The following is a 25,640-nucleotide window of genomic DNA, read 5'->3' as shown; positions in this document are numbered from 1 at the left end:
GAAATCTTTAGTTTCTAATGCTCTTTCAAGCTCCCACAGAGATGTGAAGGTGCCATCTTATGAATTATAAGCAAATCTGGTAAGGAGAGGATGGGAGAAAGGTCATTACAGACCATGCACACTAAGCAGAAGAATGTTAACCAGAGATGCCCCTTCCTCTGGGTACATCTGTAGAACAATGGTGGAAAGCGTCTGTTCTATAAATAAGATTAGCCCAACTGATCAGGAGGGAAGAACAGGATCTGCTCTTATGAACCTTGTGCTGTCCCTTCATATTCCACTTTCTGTTGTTCCTGCTTCAAGATTACACAGTATGTTGGCAGAAAGAAGGTTATTTGGCTTCCTTCAATGCAAGAAGAACCTGTAATAGTTGATGTAGCCTGAAAGCACTTTTGCACATTTAACTGTGAAAATCAGGAACAACAGGATACAGATTTGGCCTGGAAGCTTCCTAAACTTACCCCATCAAATAATTTAAAATCAGTAAATATTCATTACTATGTTTGACTTCAGAAATGTAGCATTTGTTTCTTAAGTTGCTTTGACTGATGCCTGTTGAATTTCAATTACATTTTACTGCACGATGAAATCGTGTATTCCTGTTTTATGCAACGCCGTCTTTGGATGTACTGAGATTTTGTACAACTTAGTTATCCATATGTTGGATTTGCTTGTTTCTTGTAGCTTTACTATAACAATGTTTTGAGTTTCATAGAATCATATGACTGGAAGAGACCTCGAGAAGTCATCTAGTTCAGTGCCCTGCACTCATGGCAGGATTAAGTATTATCTAGACCATCCCTGGCAGGTGTTTGTGGAATCTCCATCACTACAGATTTTGCAGAACAGGTTGCACAACTTCCCTAGGCAATTTATTCCAGTGCTTAACCACTCCGAGAGTTAAGAATTTTTTCCTAATGTCCAGCCTAAACCGCCCTTGCTGCAATTTAAGCCCATTGCTTCTTATCCTGTCCTCAGAGGTTAAGAACAACAATTTTCTCCCTCCTCCTTGTAAAAACCTTTTATGTGCTTGAAAACTGTTATCATGCCCCCACTCAGTCTTCTCTTCTAAAGACTAAACAAACCCAATTTTTTCAATCTTCCCTCCTAGGTCATGTTTTCTAGACCTTGAATCCTTTTTGTTGCTCTTCTCTGGACTTTCTCCAATTTGTCCACATCCTTCCTGAAATGTGGCGCCCAGAACTGGACCCAAGACTCCAGTTGAGGCCTAATCAGCGCGGAGTAAAGCGGAAGAATTACTTCTCATAAGTTTGTTTCATTGCTTCTGATAATGATCCTTTATAGTGAATTTAAGGTAAAAGGGAGACAGGTCTCAGAAGGGGGAGATAGGTATTCTTACCTTTTGCACTAGATACACACTAGTTGCCCTTCCACTGGCCACTTGATCCAGCGCTGTTCCTTCCAGAACAAAGTAACTCACATCTGCGATATGAACACCCACTTCAAGGTTTCCTGAAATTGCATCGGGAAATCAGTATAGTATTAAGGGGAAGTAATTGCATCCAAAAGTTACCTTTCAAGAAGAATTTCTAGTTTTACAATCACTAGACTTTCTGCCAGGTCATTTTTGGCAGAGCAGTTATTCAAGAGGTACGAGTTCTGTGAGTTAGCACAGAGCCATCGATAATGAGACAGCAAGGAAAATGTACAAGAAAATGACAACACACAACGTTCACAAGTATTTTGCCCCTTTGGACAGGTCTTCACATTTCCAGATATAGATTCTTTTGACTGATTATTCTATTTAGCAACTGTCATGGTAAACTCTATTCTCTCTCTCTCTCCTGTCTGATTGCTGAATGCTGCCGAAACCAGCCAGTAATTGTTGCACCTAAGACTGGGGCTGATAAAAGCATTATATTCTACGATGCAGCCTCTGATCACCCTCATCTAGAGTTGAAGCATGCACTGCAGAGACTATAATTTGGGGGCCACAGAGTTTTGTCTGGGACTAAGAATTCTCTCTTTATCTAGGTACTGATATGGCCCTGTTACTGCAAGTGAATATGCACTTAGTAAGAAGTGTGTGACCATGTCTTTCAAATCTGGACCTTGTTACAATGATCCAGGCCTTTGTTACCTTGATATTAGGGCACTGCAAAGCACTTTACATGAGCTGCACCTGAAAATCATCTAGAAACGTACAGTAGTACAGAATGCAGTTGCAGGCTTATTATGCAGTACTTCAAGCAGGAAGAACATGACACTGTCGGCTCTGAGATATGCACGAGTTTCCATTTTATTTCCGGGTGGAGCATAAATTGCAGCTTATGACCCATGAAGCCCTAATTGGCTTAGACACTGGACACCTGAAAGCCCAGCTCTCCTCTTGCATGATACTGTTGCAGTTACAATTAAAGGAGGTATTAGCAGCCTGTTGGTTGAAAGCCAGGGGGGCTGCTCACAAGGTGTTTACCATGAAACAGGTGTCCTTAGCTTGGGAAGTAATTTAATCCCATGGTCCAACAGAGCCTGGTTTGTTGATCTTCAAGGAACACTACAAGTGTTGTCTGTTTTTTCATGAAGAGCTGGGCTAATAGATTTACAGTGATTTAAACAGGGTTCACCCTGGATAATGACTCTGTTTCTATTACAGATATTTATCCATATATATAAATATATTATATACACTAACTCTGTACTAGTAAAAAACCCAGTACGGGGCAGCTTTGTAAACAGGTGTAAAAATAAAGCCTGAATCTACAGCATTATTGTTTTCACCTAATTTCTGTATTTTAAGTGCAATTTGATCATAAATACATAGTCACTAAGCACTGCAATGTATCTGACTGCACACCCTTCTGATGATGCTAGAGCAGGGGTGGGCAAACATTTTGGCCTGAGGGCTGCATCGGGTTTCTGAAATTGTATGGAGGGCTGGTTAGGGGAGGCTGTGCATCCCCAAACATCCAGGCATGGCCCAGCCCCTGCCCCCTATCCCCATCCCTGCTTCTCGCCCCCTGACAGTCCACTTCTCTGGGACTCCTGCCCCATCCAACCCCCCTGTTCCCTGATGGGGCCTCCCAGGACCCCTGCCCCATCTACCCCCCCGCTCCCTGTCCCCTGATCACCCCCAGAACCACCCACCCGACTGTCCCCCGCCATCCCATCCAACCCCTCTTCTCATTCCTGACTGCCCACCCACCCAGATCTCTGCCTGATCCAACTACCCCTTCTCCCTGACTGCCACCGGAACCCCTGCCTCTGACTGCCCCCTGATGCCCCAACCCACCCGCCCTCCTTCCTGACTGCCCCCATTCAACATCCCCCCCGTTCCCCGCCCTCTGACCACCCAGACCCCTATCCACACTCCCCGCACTCCCCTGCCCGGTATCCAGATCCACCTGCTGCCTGCCCCCTTACCACGCTCCCTGAGCACCAGTGGCTGGTGGCCGGCTGAAGCCAGCCACGCCACCGTGCAGCACAGAGCACCGGGTCAGGCCGTGGCCCTGCAGCTGTGCTGCCTGGCCGCCCAGAGTATTTGTGCCAGCAGCATGGCGCGCTAAGGCTGAGGGAGAGGGGGAACAGCAGGAGAAGGGCCCACGGGCCATGGCTTGCCCACCTCTGTGCTAGAGTTTAATATGCTGGGAACTGAAAGTTATACATAAGCATATATGAAGGCAGCTGAAAAGTTCAGGAAAGAGAGAATGCTGGAATTAACTCTGTCCATCTAACCTGTACTCCATTAAAGAGGCCTGCAGAGAGTAAATACAATGGGCCGCAGTGGGAGAGTGTAATAATCCCGCCCCACACTGAGGGACAAATTCCATAAATCATTAGAAAGCTTGGGAGAAACTTCTGTAGATTAAAGATCAAATGGTGCAGCTCAGAAAGCTGCCTACAGCTGTATTGTGATATTATCAGACGCCCTGAAAGCAGCTCTACATGGATCAAGAGCCCAAGCCTGAAACTACTTAGACAGTAAGTCTAAGACTAAGAGTTTTACCAACAGTTTTAATATTACAAGCATTTGAAGCCAACACTTTCAGAAGGTAAAAAAAATACTGATTTCTTTTGAAGCCAATATTGTAATGTATTGACCCTACAGGGAAATATTGACCAAAGGAAAAGGAGAAGGGGTCATTACATCATGACTCTAACGACACCTTAATTCAATATGCGCACCGTTACATATGTGAACTTTTTTGTCCTTAGCAGAAAAATTGACAAACCAAGAGAGATCTCATTACATGAGATAATAAAACATGAAGGTAGCCAATAAAAACACATTGAACAGAGTTAAATTTCACTCAGGATTCCCACCAGAGGTTCTAAAAGCAGGGTCAATGTGAACCCTCTGCGTTTGAACTTTTAATGGAAACCCTAAGCAAATATTTTGTTACATATATTGATATAATGTGCACTGGCAGCTCTCAGGTTTGTGTTGCTAAAAGTATGACTCACTCATTCCCCTCCTCCAGCGCCCCTCCCCCCCCCAAATCTAGTCCAAGAGAATTTTAAGATACAGTATAGAGATTTCTGTAATCAGCCAATATGACTTCTCTTAAGCCCCTGCTTTTAATATGTCCTAGACAAAATACCATACTAGTCTGTTCAGCAAACGCTGCACAGGAATAACTACCAATCGCTTTCTTCTGGTTTATTTGCTAGGAAAATGAAAGATCTTTGTGGACAGAATCATGTGGTTTCCCAGAATTCCCCTCCGCATTTGTGGGTATTGTTTTCTTTTGTCGAACTGATTTTTGTTTCAATGTCCCAGAAGGAAAGGTTGTAATGTGGACATTATTTCTTAAGGACAAAAGCGTGTGCAATCTGCAGAAAGGGGAGAAGTGTCAGACCAGCACATTCAAGTTATAAAATAGGACAAATGTTGAGGTCAGAAAAATACATGTCAGCACTGAGAACAGAAGCCTCTGGGAAAAGTAAGGATAAGAACAGTGCAGGCCACTTATGGCCCGTTCCATTCTACAAGGAAGCCCACATCCACGTTGGATGAGGAAGTACAATTTCAGAGTCAATGGAGGCGGCACGTCCCAGGACACAATGATCCATCCTGATTGAGTTTCTCAAGCAGCCTATCTTCCCAAAGAAGCTTTACAAACCATACAGACTTGCTTCACCACTGAAATGCAGCCACCTTTAAAGATACAATGCAACCACAGCAGTGCACAGCAACACAGACTTGTGTTCAAGCCATAGCAACCTTCAACAGAAGTTTAAGATCGGATGTAAAGAAGAATACTGCACCTAGTGATAAACGTATAGGAATTTAGTCAGGCAGATTATTCAGCTTGGAATCTAAGCAACATCTACTTCAGTGAAAAGTGCCATGGGATCTTTGATGGCCAAGAGTAGTCAGGACCTCATGGTTTTATCTCATCTAAAACTAATCAGCTTTAACAGAGCTAAAACTAGATTCTTCACTCCCATTCTGACAATGCCATCTCTAGTTATGCTGTATACAGATGAGAAGTTTAGTATTAGGGCTGGACAAAACTAGGTTACTAGATGCTATGGATTAGGGAATACAGACTATGCCATGTATGCTGGAGGGAGAAAGAAGAACTCATAGACTCATAGGTCAGAAGGGACAATATGACATGTAGTCTGGACCTCCTGCAACTAAGGCAGGCACAAAACCCTACCATAACATTTATAACAACCCACCATGACTGGAGTTATTGAAATCCTCAAATTGTGATTTGAAAGACTCAAGCTGCAGAGAATCCACAGCAAGACCATGCCCACGCTACAGAGAAGGCAAAAAAACTCAGGGCTCTGCAATCGCCTGAGGTAATTCTCCGACCCAAATATGGCGATCACTAAACCTGAGCATGTGGGAAGATCACAGTAGCACAAGAAAGAATTCTATGCATAACCTCAGTCATCCAATCCAACATCTAACAGACATTGATGAACTTATCTGCGATAATCAGATAATTGGCCAAATTAAATACTCTGATATACCATCCCTATATACTTATAGCTTAATCTTAAAGCCAGATAAGTTTTTGCCCACACTCTTTCCCTCGGAAGGGTGTTCCAGAAATTCACTCTAATGGTTAGAAACATGTTCTAATTCAGTCTAAACTTCTAATCCAGTTTGACCCATTGTTGTTGTTGCTACTTAAGTATACTAAAATATTTCTCCTCCTATTAATCCCATATATTAATATATAGAGCAAGCATACCGCCGGAGCCTGCTTTTGGCCAGGCTAAAAAAGCAGCTTTTGAGTCTCCTTTCCTAAGGCAGAATTTCCATTCTTTCGATCATCCTAGTAGCCGTCTCTGAGACTGTTAGTTATGAATTCATCTTTTTAAACATGGGACACAGAATGCAAACACAATATCAGTGGGCTCACAGCGCCGTATAATAAGGCACTAAACTCTTCTCTCTGGAAATACCTCGCTGATGCATCCTAAACCGCATTTGTTTTTTAACAGCATTCACATGGCGGTCATAGTCATCCTGCTATCAACAATAACCAAGGTCTTCTCTCCTGCGTACTTCAACTGATGCGTCCCAACGTTATATTAAATTTCTTATTATTAAACCCTAAGTGATGACTTGCATTTTCACTATTATATTTATCATATTACTAATTACTATGTCGTTACAAGGGGGTCATCTTCCTGAATAGTATCATTCGGTCCGTTTTTACTCTCCGTGTTAAGCAATACCCCCGCTTTGTGTCATCCGCAACTTTTAGAATTCCGCTCTTGTGTCCAAGGTAGTTAACAAAAAGGTTAAATAAATGGCAAACCGATTCTTGATGGACCACTAGTACTCCTTACCAGCTGACAATTCCCTTCAGTACGAACCGCGCTGGAGTCTCCTTTAACCAGTTCCTTATTCTTAACATACTTTTCATTCATACATGCTTTTCCAATTTAACTACATGTTCCATGCGGAACGTGGTCAACGTCTTACGAAATCGAGGACAAGTTAAGATCTACGCATTCTTATGCTAAGTAATCCGTCACGTTCTCAAAAAGGAGATCAGGTTGGTTGCACGATCACCTTAGATAATCATGTTTCGAATTCGTCTCCAAATTACATTGACCCTCAATGTCATTAACATACTATTCTGCCCTTAAAATTTTTTCAAGACATTACACACTAAAGACGTCAAGCTAACACCTATATTACCCGATCACTTTTATTCCTTTTTTTAAAAAAATAGGAACTACGTTAGCGAATTCCAAGTCGTTGGTAACAACCCGAGTTTAAGATTGCTTAAATTCTCGAGTAACGGTCGCAATTTACCGTCAGTTCTTTAATATCCTCGTGATGGAGGATTGTCGGGCCATCTTTGTCCCATTAAGCTGTTCAAGTTTGGCCTCTACCTCAGATGCGGTAATATCCACCTCCATATCCACATTCCCGTTTATCATCCCTAAACTCCTCACTAGTCTTATTAAAGACCGAGGCAAAGTACTTATTTAGATATTGGGCCATGCCTAGGTTATCCTTAACCTCCGTTCCATCTGCTTGAAACCAAACAACTGCATTGCAAGACCCACCAACAAAGAGGAGTTTTCATCCAGAGCTCTACAAAGCAGAAACAGATCAAATGACTTGCTTTCACCCAGCAAAGCTTCTTTTAGGCTAACACATTTTGCAAGATTAACAGTAGCTGCGATCATCACACTGATTACATGCAGTTGTAGAAATGCTGCAACTGAAAAACAATCCTGTTTCTCACCTTGCAGAAAGACAGCAAGGCTTTTCCAGCAACACAATTCACTGCTAGTTTAACAACAATTTAGCGGCTGGATAAGACACAAATAATGGACTTGTGCCATCTCCAAGTTCCATACAGTGTGTGATCTCATATAGAAGTTTAACAAATGACAGAGCTAACAATGATGCTTCACGAGGCTCCAGTTGGTTTTAGAGAGGGCTCACTCTTTGATTTGAAAATCTAATTTGTTTGAGCCCACTCCCAGATGTTGTATGGATGCAAAGCTGATCAGATGCTGAAATCAAATGTGAACATTTACATGTGTCACCTCACAGGAGAGGTAAGAGCAAGCTCTTGTTTTTGACTTCTTCGCTGATGATCTCACTTTCTTGAACAAAAACAGTCTGAAGAGCTTTTTTTCCTTCATTATTGAAAAAAGGATTAAAGAGGGGAGAGAAGAGAAAAGGCTCTTTCAATCTGCAAGTGCTCAGCAAGAATTGCCAACACAGCGATGTGTGTCAAGTGTTTGTTCTAGGACTTTGAAAGCTGAAGTTTCTATTTATGGGAACGGCAAGTAAGACAACATCCTGGTAGCATATTCATATTCAGAGAAGGCGACCAAGCAAGTTAACATTGCACAGGTTTTTGGCATGCACTGTATAGGAAAAAGCAAACATTTCATGGCCACAAAGCTCAACACACAACATGAGGATAAGATGGCAGATGACAATTCCTTGGAATTTGTACCCCCTCCCGGTTTCTACCCCACCTCCACCACCAGGAGAAAAGAGGGACTTAAACACTTCCGCTACTGTTCATCTGAAAACGTAAAACAGGAGTATGGCTGAAACAAATGACTAACTGATGGTGGCTTACTATTAGCACTACTGAAGCGTAGGGGCCCCAAGCAAGAATTAGGGTCTCACTGTGGGAGGTGCTGCACAGACACCTCCCATTCTAGAACGAGGACAAGATGCAACAGGTGGATGAAACAAATAGAGGTAGGAGGGCTGGGAGGACTTGGTATCAGTAAAAAAATAGTACCTATTGGTTACATGGCATCGGGTGGATGGCACTTAAGGTATGTCTACCCAGCCCCTGGGAGGGTGCATCCAAGTCCAAGCAGACAGACACATGCTAGCTCTGCTCAAGGTAGCACACTAAAAATAGCGGTGTGACCGCAGAGGCATGGGGGGTCAGCTTAGGCAAGCTGCTTGAGTATATACCTGAGGGTTGGGCTGAATTGTAGTTGGGTGCCCAGCACAAGCCACCATTCAGGCCACCTGTGGCCATACTGCTAATTTTAACGTGCTAGTGCGTCTCTCGCTAGCCATGCTGGGAAGCTAGACATACCCTCTGAGTTCACTGAGTCGTGGGGAAATGACTAGAACTCGTTACTACTAACCTTCTCTAGTACCAGTGGCATTCATGATGCTTTAATATACACTATTACATGATGTTCCTGCCTCAGGGAATCCTCACACAATGGATGCAACTAGAGGCGTTAGGTCTGGTGACATATTTACCTATTTTAGGCAGCAGCAAGACCATCACAATAGCAAAGAAGAGCAAACAAGGATTACACTCGTACTTCCAAGTTTCATATACTAAAGTGCCTGGCTTGGAAGATATGGTGGAAGAAAAGTAGTTGTAAAAAACTGCCCACCAAAGAGTATGTTATTTAGACTGCTCTGAAGCTGAAAGACAAAAAGAACAGCTTTTATTTGTCAGCTGAGGTCACTTTTCTAGCCCAGAATGCAAAGCTATTGTTCAAACAAAAGATGTGGTTTTTTTCATTTATTTTAAAATCATGAAGGGAAAATGCTTAAATCTTACGTGCATGCCCTGTAGCCATTTTGGTTTCTGAAACCACATTGCAACTGGGCATGAATCTATTGCCTTGTTTACCAAGAAACTCTAAATCTTTTAACAGCACATGATGCTGGTCCAGCCCCCTGAAGTACAACTACACATATTTTCAGTCATTAATATTTTTTCTCTCTCACTAAACCCTCCTGTTATCAGCTCCTTTGACATAAAATTTGGAGGAAAAACTTTTGGCAATAAAAACAGTCCCATGTTTTGGGTTAGTGGATGAGTAAGTGTGGAGCTAAGTTAGCATTTTCACACTATCATGATCGTGAACATTACTTTCTAAAAGATCTCCTAGATCTTCACTTCTGGAACCCACAGAGCTGGGGGGTAGAAAGTTTAAGTATGCAATGTCTGCTAAAGTGAACACTCTGAAAAGAGGCAAGAACTGGCTATGCATACATAGTGTACAACACTACATGGGAGAGATACAGATGAGGTGCCATGTGCCACCAAGCTTCTCGGCAGGTGTCAGCTTCAGGGGAGGTTCCATTCCAAACCTCTCTACTGCCATGACAGGTACAACTCTCCTGCTTCCCACCCCATAAAGCAGCCTTTCCTTTCAGTAACAGCCTTTCTGAGGTCTTCAAGGCACTTGAGTCTCTCTCCACAATTCTACAAGATCACTAATTATTCATTATTTGTACTACGTTAGCATCAAGAGGCCTCAGCTTAGACAGGATCCCAAATCTGCTAAGCATTGTACCTACCTATAGTGAAAGAAAGCAATATTTCTAACCTCAAGCATTCAAAAATCATGAATCAAACCCCCAAAATCATGAGATTTACTTAAAAATAAAAGATTTTTACAAATTTTAGGTTATTTTTGTTTTCTGGCATCATAGCCTTCAGGGTTCACATTTTCAAACTGTTTTCTGCATCTATGGGGGCTAGAAACTTACCTTACTTAGTCACACAAATCCAGGAACTGGGGCTTTAAACAAATATTGCCAGATGCGAAATACAGTCATGAGCCAGTAACAAGCAGGTAGGTCTCTGCCCCAAAGAGCTTACAAATCTAAATAGACAAGACGAACAAAGGATGGGTAGGGAACCAACGAAGAAAGACGTGTAATCTTAAAATGTTGTTTTCTCCCACTTTGAAAGTCTTTGTACTTCCTGGTTTTCTGAAAATATGTGAGACCATATCAGGACACCCAAGGACATGAGCGATGCATGCAACGATGCATTCAAGAATCTCTTCTGAGAACCAGGAAATTCCAAAAGGACTGCACAGAAAGGGAGAAAAATAAGCTATAAATTAAACATTTTTTTAATATCACTAGTGTGATTAGTGAGGGCACCGAACACCAATCTGTGAATACTGTAACTCCTGCTTGCTTTGTAGCTCGCTCTTGCAGCGCTGTTTTACTCTGAAAAATGACTGTGTGAAAACAGCCCCTCGTACTTCAACAGAGTTGGTCCTTGTGTGTACTGTGTTCATTCACACTCATCTATGTTCACTTCAGCGATTAAAAGGCTTTTTTCATACCCCTTTTTACTCTGGTTACTTCAATATTGCTAGAAAAATGAGAGCAGTATTCCCTTCCTCCTTGTGCATCCACAGCATTGTTGACTAATGGTTGATTTACACACAGTTTGTGTATCACATTAACTATAGCGGTTTAGAAACAGATCAAGCTGAAGCAGTAACAGTTCTTTAGGGTTTGGCTACGCTTGCAGGTGTGCAGCGCTGGGAGTTAAAGCTGTCTTCATACAGCTGTGTAGGGAAAGTGCTGCAGTGTGGCCACACTGATAGCTACCAGCGCTGCAGTGTGACCACATTTGCAGCGCTGTTGGGAGTGGTGCATTATGGGCAGCTATCCCACAGAGCACCTCTTCCCATTCTGGCGCAGTGGGTTGTGGGAAGGAGGCAGAGGGTGTGGGTCATTCTGCTTCCTGTTCCAAGGCCCCGTGATGCATCACTTCACATCCCAGCAATCCCTGTATTTCCGTCCACGTTTGGCACCATCTTGACTCTCTCAACGGTTTCTGTGGAGCGTGATTTCTGTGAGAAATGGAGCCTGAACTGCTGAGGAATATGCTGATGAGTCTCTCCAGCACATCACGTTTGGCAGTTGAGCTATTCCTTAGGATCCAAAGTGATGAGGAGTCCGACGATGATAGCGAGTTGCGTGACACGTACGACATGAATTTGCTTCTGGCATTCACGGAAATGCTCAGCACCGTGGAACGTCACTTTTGGGCTCGGGAAACAAGCACTGAGTAGTGGAATCACATCGTCATGGATGTCTGGGATGACGAGCAGTGGCTGCAGAACTTTCGGATGAGAAAAGCCACTTTCATGGGACTGTGTGCTGAGGAGCTCGCCCCACCCTGCGGCGCAAGGACCTGAGATTGAGAGCTGCCCTGCCAGTGGAGAAGCAGGTGGCTATTGCAATCTGGAAGCTGGCAACTCCAGACAGCTACCGATCGGTCGGAACCAGTTTGGGAGTGGGAAAGTCGACCGTTGGAATCCGTGTTGATGCAAGTTTGCAGGGCCATTAATCGCATCCTGCTAAGAAGAACCATGACTCTGGGAACATGCAGACATTGTGGATGGCTTTGCACAAATGGGTTTCCCTAACTGTGGAGGGGCGATAGATGGGACGCATATTCCTATTCTGGCACCACCCCACTAGCATCCGAGTACATGTTAATCGGAAGGGGTATTTCTCTATGGTTCTCCAGGTGCTTGTGGATCACCGTGGGCATTTCATTGACATTAACACAGGCTGGCCCGGAAAGGTGCATGATGCACATGCATCTTTTCGGAACACTGGCCTGTTCAGGAAGCTGCAGGCAGGGACTTTTTTATCCCAGACCAAAGATCACAGTAGGGGAATGTCGAAATGCCCATTGTGATCCTTGGAGACCCCATGCTACCCGTTAATGCCTTGGCTCATGAAACCATACACAGGGAAGCTTGACAGCAGCAAGGACGGTTCAACTACAGGCTGAGCTGGTGCCGAATGACTGTGGAGTGTGCTTTTGGCCGTTTAAAGGGCCAGCTGGCGATCTCTGTATGGGAGCTGGACTTGGGGGAAAGCAGCATCCCGCGTTATATCCGCGTGCTGTACCCTCCATAATATTTGTGAAGGGAAGGGTGAAAGATTCAGTCAGGCATGGACCTCCGAGGTTCAACGCCTGGAGGCTGAATTTGCACAGCCAGAGAGCAGGGCTACTAGAGAGGCCCCAGCACAGGGCTGCAAGGATTAGGGATGCCTTGAGGGAGGAATTTGAGGCTGAAAAATCCAACAGTAATGTTTGGTGCCTTGCACGGGAGTGAAGTGCAGTGGTTACAATGTAGTAGGAATCTGTTTTGCTAAGCTGATTTGCAGTGCCTGTTTCTTTCCTGGGCTAAGGTATCTTTGACTTTCTGCAATAATAAAGACTGTTTTCAAAGCCAAGAATTCATTTATTGAAAAGAAAATTACTTTATTGACAGACACAACTTTTTGGGAACCTAAAAAGGGGGAGGGTGGGGTGGGGAACTGTACAGTCACAGGTTTGAATATGTCCTGTCTGAGTGCTGTAGTGCAATGACTGCTGCACTTCAGGATGGCTATACTGCATGGTGATGGGGGTGAGTGCAGAGGGTAAGGGTCGTAGTTCTCAGGGCTGGTGGTGAAGTACAGGTGTTGGAGGCAGCTGGTGGTGGTAAGAACCTGGATGCTGGGGAAGGGGGTTTTGGAGTGACATGGGGGCACAAGGGAAAGAGCTTTGGGACAGGGTGGGGGGGGGCGGGCGCGCTTAGTGTCCTCCTGCATGGCTTACGAGTGCCTGGATAGAGTCTGCTTGGCGTGCCAGGATGCTTATTTATCAGCTGCTTTCGTGCTTTTTCCTGTGCCGCTGCATTTTCTGCTGCAGATCTGCTTTCCTTTCCCTCCAGTCCTGCACTTTTTGATTCTCTGTGACAGAAGTGCTGCATAACTGCTTGCAGCAGTCTTCTTTGCTTTTTTATTCGCACTTCTTCCGGAGGTTTTGTAGTCTTTCAGCCGTTGATAACACAGGCAGCCGAGATCTCAAGGTTGCATCTGTAAAAGGCAAAAAATGCAACACTTAACAGAGGCAGCATTGTTTATACCAGACAGTTATTCCCCTGGGGTACAGTTAAGGAGTGTAACAGTCTTCACAATCTAGCATAATTTTCCCATCCCAAAGAGAGAGCGCACATAACCCATTGGAGCCCGAAATGGTGAGTGAAGGGGAAAGGGGACTGATTGCTTCAGGGCTGTTACTGGTCCCTCGGGTTTCTGTGCGTTGGGGAAAGCAAAACAGCTGCAGGGGGCCACCTACACTGAACACTCTCCCAACATTTTCCACAGGAGTTGATCCTGGAAGATATCTCGCTGCTGCGGGTCACCTGGAAGCAAGGGAGGGGTCTTCTACTGGCAATGCGGATTCTGCCCTGGCCCCTATGCAGCTTGCCTGTGTCACTTGCAATGGTCCCCCCTACGCAGCTTGCCCTCAGCGGCACAGTGGCACGGATGCAGACGTTTAGCCTGACTGGGACAAGGACCACAGTGGCTCTCCCAATAAACTGCGCAAGCGCATTGCCCACGCTCTGGCTGAAACTTTTGAAGAGATTACCGAGGCCGATTACCGCGACATGATAGACCACATCAATGCGCTATTCCGCATCTAGGCATGGATGCATGCAGCCCTAACCCTCCTCCTCTCCCGAAAATTTCCATTACTGAAAATAAAAGCCGCTTACTGGGAACCTGCTCCTCTGTTTGTCCTCCACCAAGTACCGGCTGCTGCGACTGGCTACCTTCCTCCTGGCTTGAGAAGAGCTCCTGGCTGCATGCCTCCTGGGACTCCGGGGTGTCTCCCCTTTTTTTTCACCCAGTACCCTCACTCTCGTTTTCTTCCTCCCCCACTCCTCCTCCCCCCCCTCTGAAACGTGTCCATCGTGGTCCTCGAGTGGAGTGGGGTCACCCCCAAGTATCGCGTCCAGCTCTTTGTAAAAACGGCAGGTCGTGGGGCAGCGCCGGAGCGCGCGGTTTCCTCACAGGCTTTGCAATAGGCAACTCCGCAGCTCCTTCACTTTAACCCTGCACTGCAGCGCGTCCCGGTCATGGCCCCTTTCCAGCATGGCCCTTTGATATCTGCCCATAGGTTATCGTAATTCCTACGGCTGGAGCGCAGCTGGGACTGCACAGCTTCTCCCCCAAACACTGATGAGGTCCAGCAACTCGCCATTGCTCCATGCTGGGGCTCATTTGCCACGTGGAGGCCATGGTCACCTGGAAAGAGATTCACTGATTGCACTCCACCACCTGGTGAGCAAACAGGAAGGGTTTTTAAAATTCCCGGGCATTTAAAGGGCGGGTCACCTGAGGCCAGGGCAGTAGAGTTCGAACTGATGAGCAGAGTGGCTGAACAGGCATTCTGGGATACCTCCAAATACCTCTGGAAGCCAATAACAGCGCTTTTGGTGGCCACACTGGTGGAGCAGCACTGCATCACCAGTGCTATAGTCGTTATTCCCCAGGCCAAGGTGGAGTACAGCCAGCGCTGTAGCCAGGGAGATACAGCGCTGTATGTGCCTTGCAAGTGTGGATGGTGAGTGAGTTGCAGCGCTGTAAAGCCACTACCAGCGCTGTAACTCTCCAGTGTAGCCAAGGTCTTAGTGTGGATGCAGCTGTACTGATATAAAGGTGTTTATAACAGCATAGCAACAAAAAGCATGTGTAGTCACACAAATCCAGCATGGAGTTCTGCAGCACAGCCCCACCTCTCTTCTATTTACCTCTTAGATCATTTGTATGACAACAGTACTTGCATTTTAGAGTCCTTCTGCTCTAACCCTGAGGTCATTGAGCCCTCTGACATCAAGTGAGCAATACAGAAGTGACTGCAGTTTTACCAACAGGATTAGGATTGGCTTCGGGTAGGGGAAAAAACAGAAGTAGATGTTCTCATGACGTGGCCTTAGCGATAAAGAACAAGTGAAGATGAAAAGCAGAAATATGAGATTGGAGCTAAACTGCTTCTAAGTGGAACATTTTCCAGAATTTCCATGGATGTATCACCAGTTCTTCAAATAGTTTTAGAATTATGAGGAGGAGAACAACTCCATCTATTAGTAAATTAAATGCTGTAAGCGGGTCTGTCATAGACTCACATACGGTCTTTGTCCACAGCAGCTAATAAATTAAGCATCCAGTGTTCTAAAACCATTCCATAATAGGGTTTAAGAGCTACCTTTTATACTGCAAAACTAAATTTGTAGTACACCTTCATAACAAGGCTTCTCCTGGCACTTTACAAACAATGCATTAGAGAGTCCTGGTTTTATATGCCAAAATCCTAAGCCAAATCATTTAAGTTCAGATTTAAATACTGGGGCAGACTTGACATTTAAAATCTCTGCTAAAAATGGCTCTGAAGTTCTGAAGGGCAAGTTCTGAGAGGCAAGTGGAAAACTCTCAATGAGCACCGGTCATGAGGGTGCGCAAGGTGCAATTCTTTACCAGGAAAGCAGTGTACACCTTTGAAGCCACTGGGGATGTCCTCCGAACTTTCAGCTCCTGTGACAAGTCTTGCTGATGAATTTTGAACCAGCTGCCTGTGATACCATGTCACATTCCTGAGATAGGCAAGCACAGCATTTCAGGAGCCTATTTCTGTGGTCACTAGGGCATTGGTTGCTTCTAAACCAGTTTATGACAACAGGTACTGCTGCTCTCAAGATGGTAACATTTTCACAAGCACCTAAGTGGTTTAGGAAGCCTAAGGCCCACTGACCTTGCACATGAGACTTAGATTCCTAAGAGCCTATGCCAAGTTTCACGCCCTAGCAGTAGACCTGTGGGTGACTGAGGCTCTGGATATCCCCAGCGAAGACCACAGAACCATGTCTCCCACTGGGATGGCAGACATAAGCAGGGAGACCCACCCATTCAAATCCTGTATGCGCATAACCATTTATACTCTAGCAGACGGTATGCAAACAGAGAGCGTGGCCTGCTTGTTAGCTTCATGCTTTTATGAAAGGTTACCAACTGAATTCCAACTAGAAAGTGTCAATATAAATTAGAACAGAATTGGCAAGAAGTTGCCCAGCTGGTGATCTTGATCATTCAGGTAAGGCGCGTAAGAACTCCTTTGTTTAAGAGTTCCTATTGGAAAATTAAGTTTGATATTTTCACAGCGGGGAAACGCCCTCGGGAGGAACATACCAAATATTTACAAGGACAGAACTTAGTGTATGTATGAAGTAAATGTTTAATTGCAGGCTAGGAGGCAAAGCAGAGAAGTATCCCAGAGATCAAGTACCCCACGTAAGAAGCTGAGCTTTATTTATATCACTGAGCAAGAAGTAAAAGAGAAACATGAAAGCAAGACACAAGTTTATTCGTGCTGAGCATCAGGATGAACGAGAGAACTGCGCAATTGGTCAGGCAGGCACACCAGGGTGGTGGGAGAAGAGAGCATCTTATTTCTTTGAAGCATCAAATCCTGATCGACCGTGGAGGCAGGATATCAGACTAGCTGACCCTGTCTCTGGTCCGCTCTGGCAACACCTGTGTACACACTGCAAGCAGAAAGATGGATGAGGCCCGGGTGGAAATTGCTGCGGGAGAAGGAAAAAGCACTCTCCCATTTCTGTGATGTCACCTCTTTAGATAGGAAGCTCTTTGAGGCAGGGTCCTGTTTTCCCACCTAGGGTGACCAGATGTTCCAATTCTATAGGGACAGTCCTGATATTTGGGGCTTTTTCTTATATAGGTACCTGTTACTCTCCACCCCATCCCAATTTTTCACACTTGCTATCTGGTCAAACTATTCTCACCATCTGTGCAAAACTGCCTACCAACTTTTGGATATTGTATAAACAGCGAGTTCTCTTAAGTAGCACTATCAGTTAGACTGGCTTTTTGTTCAAAAGATCAATGGACAGAAAAAAAAATAATGCGCAAAGGACTAGAAATAGGGAAAAAACATTGTTGGTTTCTCTGTTGAACACAGAATCAACCAGGCATGGAGCACCAGAGATAGAAGGTCTGGGCGAATATTTCTGACTTGGGCCCAAAGTGAATCTTTGTTCCAGATCTTTTTCCCAACAAATGGCAGCTGGAGACACATTCAGATTAAACCTCCCATTAAGACAAGTTGTTAAGCAGGTCAGTGAGGCAGTGATTGTGCTTCTGTGAAAACACATTTGCATCTCAGAAGGAGCTCCTTGCTAGTAGCTGAAAGTTGCCACAGGAAACAGATTAGTTGTAACAAGGCTTTTCTTAACAGCAAGGCTGACAGCCAATGTGGTGAAGGGAAAAGGGACAAATTTCTGGCATTCAGACCACAAACTGTTTCTACTGCTATCAGAGTAGTATCAAGAAGCTTATTTTATCAGGAAATTCGCATTCATTGACTATAGAGAGATGGGAAGTGGCACCCAACAGCCTTCAAGATAAATGACAATCATTTTGGGTGTAGGAGGTTGCCCTGTTCCTGAAATGAAGGTCTGAAGGGAGGAGAGACCAAAGTTTCTTTTCTACTAGGTGGGTCCCTTTTGTGATGTCTACATTGAACACAGTCACGTTGCCCAAGCTGCAAGCGCCTTGGCCTTCCAACAGACCTTGCGATTCAGTAACAGCCAAACATGTAGAAGGTGTTTCCTTCAAGCAGCCTTGACATTTCAGCTTCTTTTAGGATAGGCGGCAGCCGCTGAGTTTTCCCTGTATTTGTTTTTCTGCCCTTCATATCTTCCTGTCATCCAACTTTATATTTACACCCTTCCTAAAAGCTTACTTCTGAACTAGTTTTTACACTTTCTAAGTAATGAACATATAGTTAATGACCAAGAGGTACTGTACTGAATTATACTGTACGGGGATTTTTCCCTCTCCACTATAACTGAAATCTTAAAGTCCTAAGAGTTGGCAAATTAAGAACTAAATCAAACCTCCAGCTAACTGGGTATTTGCGATGAATTTTTTTATAACAGCATCTTTGGTATTTGGACAAAACGAACAAAATTCAGGAGTGAGATTAATTGTGTGGGAGTTTATTTTCAGCTCCATTCGTACTCTCATGTTTACTCTTTAGATGGGTCTTCAGAGTCTGATCTATTCACTGACAAAGCCCTGTTTCCACTAGATTTTCCTGTGCGCTGCCTATGGGTTGAAGTTTTTCTTCATGGACACTTCAGATATCTAACCTTCAAGGCCCTTTGCAAAGAATGGAAATCCCAGGTAGTATGTCTCCAAAAGGTGGTATATGAAAAGTACTCTGAAGTCCTTTGTCCAATTACCAGACTCCTGAACTGCACTGACTTCAACACTTGCTTTTTGGTATTTTTCTGAGGATTTAATTTTTTACCCCATGCCCATAAATGGATAATAAGATCCACTGGTACATGTACCCCTAAATCTTTGGGAATTGTCCCAGGCTTGAATTTATTAAGTTATTTACCCAGGTCCGAGTTGTAACTTTGATTGGCGAGCTCATTCTTATGGCAAAAACAAACCAAATTATCATTATTAAATGTCTATGCTGCTGCTTGCATAACCAAATTCAAGTATCGTACACATGACCACTAATTCAAATTGCCCATATTCGAATTTTAAGCTTTCTGGAATAGAAGCAGAGTCCTTTTTAAAATAGCCAAGGCACAGTGCAAAGTTGTCATGCAATTTATATCTACAGAAGGATTTCATGTAGTGAATTGTGCACATATTCAAAAATTTAAGCTTTCACTTAATCTTCATGAAAACTTGCTTTTAAATAAATGCAAGAAACAAGATTATAGTTAGAGTCTAACAACTGCTACCCCAAAACAGGTCACGGTTCCATTCTCTATTAGCTTCCATCCCATGCTTCTCTACCAAAACTATCCAGGTACAGCAGAACCTCAGAGTTACAAACACCAGAGTTACAAACTGACTGGTAAACCAACACCTCATTTGGAACCGGAAGTACAAAATCAGGCAACAGCAGAGACCCGGGGGGGCAGAGGGGAGCAAATACAGTACAGGCCTGTGTTAAATGTAAACTGCTAAAACGAGAAAGGGGAAGTTTAAAAAAGACTTGACAAGGTAAGGAAACTGTTTCTGTGCTTGTTTCATTTAAATTAAGATAGTTAAAAGCTGCTTTTTTCTTCTGCATAGTACAGTTTCAAAGCTGTAGTAAGCCAGTGTTCAACTTCTGAAAGAATCACCATCATGTTTCTTTGGAGTTACAAACATTTCAGCGTTACATACAACCTCTATTCCTTAGGTGTTCATAACTCTGAGGTTCTACTGTACTGGGAACAGTACATTTTCTCTTGAACCACCATTTAATTCGGGCCAGGTTGCAATACCCTTATTCATACTAAACAGTACCTTACATGATTTGAAGGGTGACACGATCTAGCTCTCCATGATCCCATTCCACTCTAGCCTTGAAAAATTAAAGGTGATGCCTGCTAACGTAGGAACAACCAATATTTTCATTTAAAACAACAAAAGTGTAAGATACACTATGAGTAGTGCAATCTATCTAGTATTACATGGGAATACATACAGTAGCCATCTGTGTTTGAGACAGACCGGAATATATACTGCATATTGCAAAGAATTTGTAACCACAAGCACTTGATGGAAACCCAGGGAAATGTACCTGTTTCTAATCATTGTAACATGTCTCTTTCATCTTCCCAGTGAAATAACATAGTTCAGTTCCCAAACAAGAAACCACTGGGTTAATCAACTGGTAACACTGAGTTGTGTTAACTAATCACATCAGATAACCTAGGAAAAACTGCTTGCCTGTTCCCCAGAATCCCACTGATTACATCTTTTTTTTTCATTCATATTTGACTCCTGTAAAAACCTTTTCCTACGTAAGTTGCAATTTATGGTCCTTTTGCATTAGACTCACATACTGATGTGTGGTTTCCATCATCTTCTCTCCAATCAACATCAGGTATCTGTTTCTCTTAAACACCTTTCCCCAAAGGAAGGAAAAGTGCCACATTTAAAGAATGTAACTTTTGTTTCAACACGATTCAGTATTATAGTGTTTATTCTAAGCACATTACTCCAAGAAGGCTGCTGCATGGATTGCTGCCGGATCCAAATGGAGTAGTTGAAAGCTCTATTATTGTATAGCCAGCTCAGGGATGATTTAAACAAAAGCTACCAAGCAGCTAGGAGGGACAAAGCCGGATAAAAGGGTGACCAGAGTATTATTATTTATGCCTTATAATGAAGTACAGAAGTCCCAAGACATTTTGCAAAATGAAAACTAAGCTCCTGCCCCAAAGAGTTTGCAGTGCAGCTTGCAGGCAAAACAACAAGGACTGAAAGACAAGATGAACCTCTGGCCACTTCAGATGTTAGTGAACATGTACTGAGGGTTACAAGGGGTTTTAAATGATTTATTCAACCCATAAGTCACTACAGTTGATAAGGAAGAATGGCATTCCAGGAATAGAGGAGAAGATAAAAAGACATCACAGAAGTGGGGATGAGGAATGGGTCATCCAAAAAAGCAGCATGAAGGGAGGCAAAAGAAGACAGGAGAAGGGAGACTAAGAGTATGTCTTCACTACCAGCCGAATCGGCAGCCATTGATCAATCCAGCAGGGATCGATTTATCATGTCTAGTCTAGACGTGAAAAATTGATCCCCGAGCACTCTCCCGTCGACTCCTGTACTCCGACTCGCGAGAGGCAAGGCAGAGTTGACAGGGGAGTGACAGCAGTCAACTCACCATGATGAAGTTAGTCACGTAGCTGAAGCTGCGTAACTTAGATTAATCTCCCCCTACAGTGTAGATCAGGCCTAAGAAGATACGGAGGGCAGTGAAGGCAAGTACAAGTGACACCACTTTGATTGGAGAGGCCATTGTGAGCCAGGGAAGGGGGGTTATGGAGAGGTAAGTATGGCTGCAATTCACGTGAGAGGCTGGCAGGGACTAGATGGGAGGCTTTGGTGTCAGGAAGGCTAAAGAGGAGGAAGTCAAGGGATGAGATGACAGACCTGGGAAAGAGTTTAGCAGAGAGGATGGAAAGGGACGGACAGACCTTGGAAAGGTTACAACAATAAAACCCAGGAGATCTGGTGAAAGTGTCAGTGTGGGACGCCCTGCTCCAAAATACAGCCCACCAATGTCATGGGGAGAAGACCAAGGGGGAACCATGGTGATAATAGGTTGAGATACATTCTGCTCTGATTCAACCTTAAGTTAAGGAATTTTTCTCTCAGTAATAACAGCAACTAGATTTTGTAAAATAACATAGGGCTGAGGGGAGGGGAAGAAGTTCCACTGGACCTGTGCTGGTTTTTAATCACCATGTAAAACAATGTGGGTAATGTGTTTAGTGGATTCTATTTGGGATGTTACACAGCAACTCTGTAAACATGGTTAACAACATAACTTCAAATTGGAGTCACAAAATGCACATAGAGAACAGACAACCCACTAGTAGTGTACCCTAAAATATACTGACACTCTTCAGCTAATTATTTCCTACCACAGTCTGAGCAGGAAATTGTTTGCCTTTAAATTTGTCAAATATCAACTCCGTTTCCTCTAGCAAGTAGCCAACAAACATGTACAATTGACCCAACTGTGATACGTTATTGGAAATCTGCTAGATAATGCCTACAAATAATTCCCACAAACAGCATGGCGAATATTTGAAATTTGAGCAGTTTTACTGGACATAGTAGTCACATGGTATGCTTCGGTTCCATGACTGGATGAGACTCACTCTTGGGTTCGCTTTTCTGGTGAAAATTTTCATGATTGTAAGTTCAAAGTTTGCTTTCCATGAACATTCTGCAATATTTGCTTGAACTTAATTGTTCTGATACACATTGCTGGCTGCCAGTTTTAATCTCATTCACTAGACTATGTGCAGAAAACATCAAAGAGACTACAAAGAAAATGAATTTGTTTAAGAACTCAGTTATTCACTGAATGTTTTCTACATCATTGACAGAGTTCTAACTGCAATTCAGATTTGTCTCCTACTCTGTAGGTGTTGCTGCCCATCTAAACAAAGTACAGTATGGAAATAAAATTATTTGTGTAACAGCTTTAGAACTATTGGGGCAGATTGTTTTAAAAATAGACATATATCGAAGTGAACAGTATGTTTACCTCAATGTTCCTTGGTATCATTAATGAGGAGCATGACAGTTAATCAAAGGCAGCTTCCAAGATAAGATGGTTCCAGAATTGAACTAGTGCATTTTCTGACATACATCCTAGCAAAGCTCCCAACTGCTGCCTAATTTTGCCAAGAGATTCTGCAGCAAATATTTATTTACAAAAACTACCGCATCTATCTCCTCATTCATTCCTTGTCTCCTCCCCTGAGGGCATCTCCCATTGTAATAGATCTGTGGGTCTCCTGCAGAAATAGATGAATTATATATATGAATTACTGAGTGAGCATAGTACACAGAAGTCTCCCTTCAATGACAGGAACTAGTGAAGTCCACAGGTTTCAGTTGTGAAACTTACAAGCCTCTGTCTTTCTTTGTACGTTGCATAAGGTCCTTCAGGCCAGGAAGCTTTCATGGCTCTGAATAAATTAACACAAAATGTTCAAGGGGAGAGAAGGCTTCTAGCCTTAGAAAGCACCAATAACTAAAGCCTTGGCAAGTGGTTTTTTTTTCTTTATTATTTATGATGGATGATGCAGACCACCAGAGAGGTTTTCTGAATTGGGTACTGCATTCAATAGTGATTTTTAGAGCTCTTCTGACATCAAGAACGTGCCAGGTGTGTTTTTAAATTTTTTCACATATGGACAAAAAAAGATGAAAAAAATAATTTCTTATCACTGGGTTTATTTTTGGAATAAAAGCTGGGTTAACTCTTAGCAAAACTTTCCCCTCATGCGAGAGGCAGTTCTGCTTTTCCCAGATAAGACTTGCACAACCAAAAAAGATACTTGCCCAAGTAATTACACCCAGGATGACATCCCTTAAAGAGAGAAATTCTCAAGGCACTCCTGACAAGGAATCAAAGGGGTGCTTCATCTGGGCACTCTGTACAAGAGTTCGCTCCCAAAGCGGAGCTCTCATTGACGGACAGTTGAAAAGCAAGGCAGCTCTTAGAAAGCTTATGTCTGGATCAGAGGACAATCTGGCTCCTGCTCGCTGTCTCTGGTGAGTTGGAAATAGCTACCACTTGGATTTTAGAGTCTGATTTAGGCTCATATTAAGACTTTACTGTAAGACCTTCAGTAACAATAAGAGTGAGTGTGTGTGTGTGTGTGTACACATATATGTTGTTTGCCTTTGCCTTGACTGCAAAAACCCATGATAATGATTTAGCACTAGGCCTTACCTATAGACTGGGTTCTCAAAGATGCCACCTGTGGAATACAGGTGTGTTATGAACACATCCAAATCCCCTAATTTAATAGGTACCTCTCAAATATCACGTAGCTAGATTTAATTTCTCTGGGCTTGTGTGCAGAATTTTGGTCCTTGAGAGTGGATTCCTCTTGCACAGGAGGCAGCACTGAGCAGTGGTGGCCACCTGAGTTAGATACAAGAACTGGGACCTTCTTGGACAATATGAAACCACTTGCCTCGATTCTGATTTTTTTAAAATATTACTGTACTGGAGAACATTGTGAACTGAAAGAAACAATCATGCTTTTGGCCATGGAAGACAGAGCATGACTGAAGCCGTGACCTATTGTTCTCGTCATCTGGAGTAAGACATCAGTAATTTCACTGAATTCTGGATGCAAATAGGTCCAGTGGTGGCTACGGAACCCACCCCCCTACTCTACTCATAGACCTTGGGCTGTAAATAACACTCTCCTGGTCCCATCCGTTCCATGTTTAGCCAGCTGCAGGGCCAGCCCAGCCCAGCCTTGCTGCACTGGAAGCGGAGCTATCTAAATAAAATTGGTTCCAAGACTCCACTAGTAACCGTCCTCAGTATGACCCATTGTAGTCTCCCCTTTAACCAGTTCTGTATCCATCCTCAATAGTGGGGCCACTCCCAGCTTGACGTGACTGACGGGTCATGTATCTGTCTCCAAGGAGCTGCAATCAGGTACAAGACCCATTGGACTTTTGCTGCGGACTTTTGCTGGGAAGAAGAAATTCCAGTCTAGGTAGATATTCCCCTTAAATGCCTTCTCCTGAACATTTTATGGATGAGGGAACTATGCAGACATAAACCAGAAGCTATTACATTGAATGGCTCAGTGGTGCAGTTGCTTTTAAAATCCTTACAAATCTGATCAATACAAGCTCAACGCAGAAGTGCCCAGAGTTTCACATTTTAGTTCTGAATGCGCTGCAATTTCCAGTTTCACTCTAAATTTACAGATGATTCAAAAGGCAACAATGCAATAGCATTAACAGAAGAGAATCCAGACTGATTCTTGCCTGCATATTTATATCTGCCTCTGGAAATTTATATTACATGCATCTGACGAAGTGGGCATTCACCCACAAAAGCTAATGCTCCAAAACATCTGTTAGTCTTAAAGGTGCCACAAGACTCTCTGTTGCTTTTTACAGATCCAGACTAACACGGCTACCCCTCTGATAGAAGAGAGTCTGGACTTTTTGAAGACTATTTAAAAAAATCTGCTTGTGTTTTGTGCAGACTGGTAGTAAGACAATGTTGTTATTTAACTTTGCTTCAAAACTGCTAGCATACAATATAATTAAAAATAATTTTACTGGCCTGCATTTCCTTTCATCTGCGATCTTGTATCTCTGTTTTATTTCCCTGTTATACTATACTGTACCTGGGTCTGAATGACATGAGAACTTATGGGCTGTGTTACTCAAAAACAAAAAACTTTTGTGGGAGACACATCTACCAACAACTTTTTTTTGGAATCATGTCTCTAATCTCTCTCATTACTGTGAATCATCACAGTATAATTACATCAGCTGATCTCAAAGAAACAATATAGAGACTTTATTATCTGCATTAGCATGAATGTGATCATCATGTCATATTTCTAAATCAAATGCACTATGGAAGCTTTTCTGAATTAAACAGAACTCTTTCAAGTCCATCCACTACTTGTTTGGCAGTGCAGGTATTCAAATGGGAAGCTCTAAAAATCAAATCTTCAGGGTTTGGCACATGGAATGTTTTGTCCTGCAGGTT

The 25,640-nt window shown here is 43.4% G+C and overlaps 1 protein-coding gene across 4 annotated transcripts in view; it reads right to left on the bottom strand.

The window, feature by feature from the left end:
• DIS3L2 (DIS3 like 3'-5' exoribonuclease 2) overlaps positions 1-25,640 on the bottom strand; it is a 404,569-nt gene that overhangs the window by 105,048 nt on the left and 273,881 nt on the right. For all 4 annotated transcript variants that reach the window (XM_075068347.1, XM_032803899.2, XM_032803901.2 and 1 more), the window contains one exon: positions 1,361-1,473. In XM_075068347.1, coding sequence (XP_074924448.1) covers positions 1,361-1,473 — 113 coding nt within the window. The remainder of the gene's footprint in view (positions 1-1,360; positions 1,474-25,640) is intronic.

This window comes from Chelonoidis abingdonii, chromosome 8 (assembly GCF_003597395.2).
Source record: "Chelonoidis abingdonii isolate Lonesome George chromosome 8, CheloAbing_2.0, whole genome shotgun sequence".
In the NCBI taxonomy this organism is placed as follows: Eukaryota; Metazoa; Chordata; order Testudines; family Testudinidae; genus Chelonoidis; species Chelonoidis abingdonii.
The sequence above is the reverse complement of the archived record's forward strand: the minus strand, read 5'-3'. Positions and strand labels throughout refer to the sequence as shown.